The sequence below is a fragment of the Grus americana genome, chromosome 2 (genome assembly GCF_028858705.1).
Source record: "Grus americana isolate bGruAme1 chromosome 2, bGruAme1.mat, whole genome shotgun sequence".
Lineage (NCBI taxonomy): Eukaryota > Metazoa > Chordata > Aves > Gruiformes > Gruidae > Grus > Grus americana.
Window position 1 is genome coordinate 32,324,479 of NC_072853.1, and position 8,746 is coordinate 32,333,224.

The window sequence follows — 8,746 nt, forward strand, 5'->3', positions numbered from 1 at the left end:
CTCTGTGGTGTTGCAGAGTACGTCCCAGCAGTTTGAGTGCCGATGCATTACAACAGTGTTGGACTTCCATTGCAGCATGTTGTTTTCCATGGGGCTCCTACTTCGGTCTGCAGACAGGAGAGCAGCCTTAGGAGATACAAGACCGTTGCTTAACAAAACTTACCTTCTTCCACCTCTCCCCTTTTCTTCACAGAAAATATCAGAGAGGAACCCGAGTACGTCTGAGACTGCTGGATCTGGAACTCACAGCTAGGTTCTTGGGTGCAACAACTGATACAACTTTGCTGGAAGCTGATGCAGTGCTTTTAGGGCTCGTCGAAAGCAGGAAAACAAAGCAAAAGGAGTAAATTTCATGTAAATAAATGCACTTTGTGCTCTAGAGCAAATTATATGAGTGAAATGTTTCCTCAGGAAATAAATGAAAAATTTCTGTCTGCTTGGTTATGTAAATAACGAGATCAATAAAAGACAATATGCACATCATACCTGATTCTTGCTCCATTTTTATTCACTCATCTTTCTAACTATTTGCCTTTATATTTAAATGTGAAAGGTTAACTGATCTTCTGCAGGTACTACTAGTTGAATGTTTGCATATTCTTGTACAAAGAATTCCAGAGTTTGTCTTCCCATCCCAAAGGGATGTTGATCTAAGACATTATACTTCCATGGAAGAAGTCCAAAGCTTGCTGTCGTGGTGTTTCATACAGAACAACGTCAAGGGTTCCTGATTTCCAAGTTGTGGTGCAGAATGTTTTACTGCAGATAATGGTCTTAATCTCTTCTATCTCCATCTGTACAAAGAACTAGAGATTATTGTTTGCTTTAATTGGAGCTCTCATTTCCAATGCATGTTAGTAAATTTTCTCTGGTTGTTAATATAAATGAAAAGAAACTATTTCAATGTAGTAGGCCAAGTGTAGGTCTTAGGTTACTGTAAGTATATTTAAGGTAAATATAATGGCTGTTTGAATGCACAAACAAAGAATCATGCTATGGTGTTTCCAACGTCTTTTTTGGAGCATTTGCTATCACAGAGCATTTCTTTTGATTTCTGGTATACCCAAGTCTGAATTCTGCACAGTCATTTGCGATCTGCGTTAGTGCCTAGGAGATGTGCTAAGGGCAAGTGAAATTTGCCATTTATACCACTGAATTACAAAGGAGAGCCCGTTTAATCTTAACATATTTTTCCCAAATGTTGGAATACAATGAGATTTGTTAAGGTGGTATGCCTTGTTTGTCTGCAGTGATTGTCCAGTGACGTGTTTCTCGCTATATGTACTAACTGAGCAAAATGCACACTGGCTTAAGCGTCTGTTACTCAAATCCACAGACACCTTGTCTTTCTGCTGGAGCAGGCCACACGAACAGTGATGGAGCCACTAAAGGATGGTATAGTTCCTTCTGCCTCTCATGACCGAGTATGTTGGTATTTTGCCACCCAAACTCTGCAAGTCTTCATAATGTCCAACAAAATTAATTTAGAACAGGATACAAAAGCTTTAATCTGTTTAGAGGTCTTTTCCAAAAACATTGTAATTTCTCTTGTAAAGGTTGTCTTTTGCTTGAAAGCATATCGAAAGGAAAGCCGAGGTGCCTTTTACCTGGAACCACAGTGGTTTGATTCTTTCTTACTTCTCTGCCCAAAATGAAAACTTGACAAAAGAAACAAAAGAAAACTCCTTTCCTATCTTTGCCCTTTTGTAATACTGAGAAGAGAGGTATAGTGCAGGCATCAGCTGCTACGGGTAGTCTCCAAAATACATCTCATGCATGATCTGTCAAGGAGAATATTTTTAATATAAGGTATTTATTTGCCACAAATACTAGGAGGAATCACATGGAAAATGCATAATCATTCTGAAGGGAACGGGCCTGTTTTAGCAAATCCTTTTATAGTTTTGCAAACTGAAGTTTTGTTTCTGAAATCAGTAAGGATCCAGGCAAGACAGAAGAAACAAGCATGTGAGCTGATTTTGTTGCTTTAATTTGCTCATTCGTCTCAGTGATCTTAATTAGGGGATGAATTTCATTGGGTGTTAGCCTCCAGGTAAAGAGTTATCCTAGCACTGGAGTAGGAAAAGAAGGCCTTTTTAAGAAGCCAGGAGGAATTTAAGATATCAAAGAGAAATCCCATCTGTTGAACATAACTCATCCTAAACACTTGATCAACCTTAAGAGTGTGGTGGGTTGACCCTGCCTGGAGGCCAGGTGCCCTCCAAAGCCACTCTATGATTCTCCTCCTTAACTGGACAGGGGAGAAAAAGTATAATGAAAGGCTCGTGGGTCGAGATAAGGACAGGGAGAGATCACTCACCAATTATGTCATGGGCAAAACAGACTCAACTTAGAAAAAAATTCATCTAATTTATTAACAAGCAAAACAGAGTAGAGCAATGAGAAATAACCAGACTGCTCCCGTGTGGGTCCCCCACGGGGTCACAAGTCCTGCCAGCAAACCTGCTCCGGCGTGGGCTCCTCTCTCCATGGGGCCACAGGTCCTGCCAGGAGTTTGCTCCAACATGGGCTTCCCATGGGGCCACAGCCTCCGTCAGGTGCCTCCACCTGCTCCGGCGTGGGGTCCTCCACAGGCTGCAGGTGGAATCTCAACACCCCCTCATCCTTCCTCCATGGGCTGCAGGGGGACAGCCTGCTTCACCATGGTCTTCACCACGGGCTGCAGGGGAATTTCTGCTCTAGCACCTGGAGCACCTTCTGCCCCTCCTTCTGCACTGACCTCGGTGTCTGCAGAGTTTCTCATGTCTTCTCATTCTGGCTGCAAAAGCTACTGCTAGGTTTTGGGGGTTTTTTCCCTTCTTAAATATGTTATCCCAGAGGTGCTACCACAGTCACTGGTCAGTGGCCTTGGTCAGTGGCGAGTCCCTCTTGGAGCCAGCTGGCATTGGCTTTATCATACATGGGGAAGCTTCTGGCAGCTTCTCACAGAAGCCATCCCTGTAGCCCCCCCCTGCTACCAAAACATGGCCATGCAAATCCAAAACAGGGAGGAAATATATGTGTTAACATTTTGTGGGCAGGTTAAGAGTTATTTCACAGTAGGGTATCCAATAGTGATTTTATCAAATCTTCCTCTCAATAACCTGTAGAGAGGTGGCTTTTAGAGACTGTCGTGGTTGCTATTCAATCCAGCTTAGTGTTTTATTTGGAAACCCACAGGTTCATGTAAATCGACCCAATCTTACAAATCATGTGGTTGAATCTTCAATGGCTTTAGGCTGCTGCTAGCCATTCTGGCCTTTGAAGAGCCAGTCGTTCTCCCAGCTCATCTTTGGTGACCTTCAAGGCAGTTATTTCTTGGCCCTCTAAACTGTTCAGACAGGAGATGTCCCATGGAGGAGCCTCTATTTAGGGTAGCCTATGCCCATCACATGTTGCCTCAATTCTGTACAACTCCCAAATGCAGAATTACAGTGACAGCGCAGGTAATTCTGAAATGGTGTTGTGGTGGGCTGTTGGGGTTGTGTTTCATATTTGTAATACCTCCATACACCAAGAATATGTATAGACCACGTGTCCTTAATGCAATGTGAGGGACCACCAGTGTTGTTCATTACTGAACAGCCATGATGGCACAATTGCATGGCCCTGCATCTATAAGACTATTCTCATTTTTTACTCCAATCTTTCATCAGAGTATCAGGTATTTCTAGTGCTGTCCATACAGAAGAATAACAAATGCAGACACTTTTCTGCTGGTTGCCACCTATTCCCAGGAGTTCCCTCTTTCTTCATGGCTGCATGCCTTTTTCCTCCTTCGCTTTGCATTTTCTTCTGCCAAACACACACATACGTGTGTAGAACTCATTCTTCTTGAACAACGCACAGTGAGGTCTCCTCGTCCACACAGTTCAGATTCCCGAGTAGCCTTATATGTGCCTTGGTTTGGGCAGTTGCATGAATCTGACTTTTTGTTTGGAGGTCATTCTTATTTCATGTATGAGGATAGTTGTTTCTACTAACATAAAGGAAGGGTAAAGCCACCCCACCAGCTCCTGCGGCGCTGTGCCACCACCTGGAATACTCTTATCACTTAGGTATACTATATGTATTACTAATATTAACCAGATGAATGCTATTGGTTCAACATACCAAGACTTCGTAGCTGTAAGTGTTAATCTGTCGTGTTGCTGAGAATCCTGAGGCCGGTATAAGCTGAGTTCTGCGACTATGGTCATCTGACTGCCAAAATCAGGAATTTCTCTATATACCATGCTGTGTTTTCTTCTAAATTTTGTAATTTTGACTTACCAAGAAGCACTGACCAGATGAGCAAAGTTAATTAATAAAATCTTATTAACTTAATGTCATACAATTCATTCTTTGGATTATGCAGCTGAGAAGATGTTTGGTGTTAGCAGATCTCAGTCTGGTTTTGATCTGTTTTTCAGAGGTGGTTTTTTTCCTATAACAGTCTTGATTTTTGAAAGTGTATAAGGTAGGTTTTTTCCTCTGAAAACTTTCAGGTAACAACACAGACCCCACTTCATTAGCAGATATGTGATTCTGCATCCTTGTCTATCAGATACTGCTTTGCATGCTGCCCACATCTCTTAATTGACAAATTCACTTCAAGTAGTTGTAATTGTGCTTTGTAGAGTGCAAAATTTACACTCGGAGATGTGATGCTCAGAGAACAGCATGAAGTGCATCCTCAGCAGGTGGAGGAGGAGGGCTGGCCACCATCTTGGCTTCACCATCCCCGCTCGGTCAGGGGCTCTACATACGTGCTGTCAATAGCGTGCAGGTAGCTGTGGGCAGGTGCAAATCTTCACTTCTACACAAGCAAGAAATGTTTCCATGCATTCTGCTAAAAGGATACTTACTTTTACCAGGCCTGTAACTGAAGTGCCCATGAACCTCACCCTACCCCACTTCCACTTCTTATTCCACCCAAATATTATACCTGGATGTCTGTAGTGCTCTCAGCTTTTACAGATGTGCTTACGAGCAATGTTAGCTCTCATAAAAACTGAATCAGAGCCAGTTGGGGTTTTAGTTGAAGCAATACTTTGGCTTTTGTGTTATTCGGGTCCTGTTATGAAGGCTTTAATAAGTTTTCCTAAAATTCTACCTTCTATTTCATGAACAGAACATTAAAATACCTTATACATACTTGGGAAGCAAAATAGCTTTATCATGAGGTAGATTTGGAAGAAAAATGAAAATATTTAAATGTTCCTTTGATGATTGATGTGCTATAACAGGACTTGGTAAATCCCCCTGGGCTTGTCTGCCCTGTCATATTCCAGGCCTTTAGGTGATGAGATGGGGAAAAAGGAAAACGCTGAAGAAATCAGGCCCGCCTGCTGAGAGAAAATCTTGCCAAAGCTTTGGCACTGAATTAGTTTCTAAAGAAAAGAGTACTTCACATTTTATTTTTCTTTAGGGCATTCTGGAAAGTTTGGTTTCCTCCTCGTTTCTTAATACTCTCCCACTTATAAATCAGTCAAATTATTGTTCAAGCTTTTTTTTTTTTTTTTTTTTTTTTCTCTGACAGCATTATACCCCTACGCTGGGAAAGCTTTTCAAGTCTTCTGTTTGGGCGAGACAGCATTTCTGCTAGATACGAGCATGCACTCTACATGTGTTTTTTAGTAAATTGTGCATTCTGGGGAAGCATTTATCACATATGAAGCCAAATGAGGCTATGACACTGTCATCCGGCCGTAACCCAAAGTAAGTATTATCCCTGGTATGACTGCATTAGACTAACATCACAAAGTTCTTAAATACTCTTACACGTTCTTGTTTCCTTCTGAGTTGTGTCTTTTTCAGTTGGAGTTAAGCAGGCAGAGGTGGTCACTCTGCGTGGCAGCTGTAGGGAGGCCGTCGGCCATTTGTTAACGTTGCAGCCTGGCCGGGTATCGCTGCAGCCGGGAGCTACGCTCCCCAAAAGGGTTAATCGATCCAAGGCACCCTTCGGGGTAGATACTGTGGTCACTCTGCAGCTTTGGGTTAACTTCTGAAAGTGGCAACATATTTAAATTATTTTTAAAATATTGGCATTTCAAATAACAAAAAAGGTTTTTTTTTTTCTCCTGTCTTTAATGAGAAATCAAAGGACCAGCTCTGTGAGATAGCAGTTCCCTTTTGACTGCCTTTCCTTCACATAACAGCAGTTCAGCTGCTTCAATCTTTGCTTGTCTTCTCAGCCTCAAGCCTGGGTTGTGTTTAAGACATCGCACATACAGGAACTTAAGTGTTATTTCATGGTCTCAGTCCAGTAACATGAGGAAGAGAGTTAAGGGCTTAATACTTCTCTTCCCAGGGAGAGGAGTTATCATCTTCTCGTCAGAATGACCAAATAAAATAGAAAAGTAACTGAAGTTGAAGGCCACGATCTAATGTGCCAACTACCAAAAGATACAGAGACATCAGAGAAGAGAATGAATATATGCACAAATGACAATATGGGCATCATGTTGAACATCTTTGAATGGTTGTGATGACTGGGAGAGGTGCCTGTGGACTGGAGGAAAGCAAATGTCACTCCAATCTTCAAAAAGGACCCGAAGGAGGACCCCAGCGGTGCCCAGTGTCAGGACCAGAGGCAGTGGGCACATATTGAAACACAGGACAGGAGGTTCCCTCTGAACATCAGGAAACACATTTTCACTGTGAGGGTGACCAAGCACTGGCACAGGTTGCCCAGAGAGGTTGTGGAGTCGCCATCCTTGGAGATATTTGAAAGCTGACTGGGCATGGTCCTGAGCAGCCTGCTCTGCATCGCCCTGCTTGATCAGGGCAGGGATGGACCAGATGACCTCAGAGGTTCCTTCCTACCTCAACCATCCTGTGATTGTGTGATCTCTTGGCATCTTATTTCTTATGCCACTCTGAACACTGCTTCTTTTCATTTTTCTAAGCGTGTGAAAGCTTAGAGCTTCTTCTATATGCCCTGACATCGAGATGATCTGCTCCTGAGCTAGGAGGGTATTGTCTTCACTTTGGGATCCAATTGCTAAAGGGCTGCAGGGAATTGGGGTTTCCCAGAAGTGACAAAGGTGGAAATTGGTACCTTCTGTGGCTCCTCAAGGCTGGCTTGCTGCTTGTTCAGCATGGCCTTCCCTGCAGTGGAAGGGACACTGGCTACTGTGTGCGGCTACTACCATTTCCTCCTTCCACTGACGGTATCCTTCAGTCCACCCTATTCTGCATGTACGGGCAAACCGAGAACAGATTCACTCAAACTTAGTTTTCTTTAGGTTTAGGCTCCTGTACACTGTGATATGGATGCGCATCGGCTCAGGATTTGGCATCGAGCCACACCAAGTTACAGGGCAGTTTTGTCAATGTGGCTGCAGAAGCTTCTTGCAGCTGGCACAGCTGTTCTTTGAGGATGGTCGTTCAGAGTGGCGATGACCTGTGGACTCCTAAGTTTAAATGTCCTGTCCTGTTAGCCACTGCTAACTCCTGCCCTCACAGCTCCCCGCATCTCCCCATCTGCCACAGCCCTTGCTCAAGCTCCCCAGCTTATTGCAAACTAGCATGGATCTGGCTGTGAAATGGCTTGACGCAGAGAAGGACGTTTAAATAGGCCTGGCGTGGTTTGCTCAGGATCAGGCAAGTGCCGAGCAGGGGTTGGCGTGTGATTTCCTTGTCTCTTGCACTGAGGGCCAGACTTTTCTGTCTGTGATTGAGGGGTTCGCACTCCGATTTGTTTTCCTGTTTGCTCCTAGAATACCACTTCTGCAGCGTTTCTGGTGGCGGGGTCTTCAGCAAGCCTAGAAGGATGGGTTCCCCCAGTGCTCGGGATTTCCCTTTGCTGTGCGAGTAGCCGAGAGGCAAGAGCTGGAGCCGGCGAAGGCAGGCAGCTGCCCGACAGCTTGAGCTGTGAAAGAGCAGCATCGGCTCAAAATCTTTCTGCCGTGCCCTTTGCACCTCGGGCTGCAGCTTCTTTGCACACGCTGGATCACCGGGGAGCTGAAGTTTCATTTACCGACTGAACGACTCTGAAAAAGGTCCCCCCCGTCCCAATTAGCGTTGCCAGTCGTCCGCCTCAATGTCGGGTTAAACTGAGCTGCCCGCTCAAGTGGTGGGCGCGGGGCTGGGCGGGGGGCAGGCAGGGGAGCCGCCAGGCAGGCAGGGGAGCCGGCAGCGCGCGCCGGGGGGGTGCGGGGGCGCCCGCCCCTCTCCAGGGCGCTGGTCCCTTTCAAGCGAGCTGCGGCGCGCCGGGTTCTTGTGTGAAAAACAAGGGGCACAATGCTGGAGTCGTAACCTCCTCACCCCTGACGGCATGGGAAAGTGCACTCCTCAGCTGTTGGGTATAGAAAGGCTGCTGCAGGCATGAGAAATGTTCATAAAAATGCTGTTTAGAGCCTGCCCTTCTACTCTGCACATGTCATCTTGCCTATCAAGCTGCCTAATTGGAAAATTAGGCTGGCCTTAATTTAGAGTCCTGAAAGTTCATGCCAATAATTTCCCAGAGATTTTTTTCTTCCCAATTATTAACAGTTTCAGCACATTGGAAATCTTTATTAAAAAAAAAAAAATACACCCGGGAAGAGCAGAGCTTTCATTTCAGAGAGGTTCTTTGATTTCTGTGTATGAAATTGCATTGTTGTGCATCCTGTGAACAATCATCCAGAGACGAATGTGAGCCCCCATTGTTTTCTGTGCATCGTTCTTTATTTGACTGTACACAGAGAGCTGAGCGTATTTTAATTTACAGCATGTTATGATCTTATTTCGGGGTTTAATGCACCTGCTATTTTCTATCTGC

At 44.5% G+C, this 8,746-nt stretch overlaps 1 protein-coding gene across 1 annotated transcript in view; it reads left to right on the forward strand.

The window, feature by feature from the left end:
• Window positions 1–477, forward strand: part of TPD52 (tumor protein D52) — a 128,994-nt gene extending 128,517 nt beyond the window's left edge. The window contains exon 7 of the mRNA XM_054815295.1: window positions 194–477. Within this exon, the coding sequence (XP_054671270.1) occupies window positions 194–347 (154 nt within the window). The 3' untranslated portion in view covers window positions 348–477. The remainder of the gene's footprint in view (window positions 1–193) is intronic.
• The last annotated feature ends 8,269 nt before the right edge of the window (window positions 478–8,746 follow it).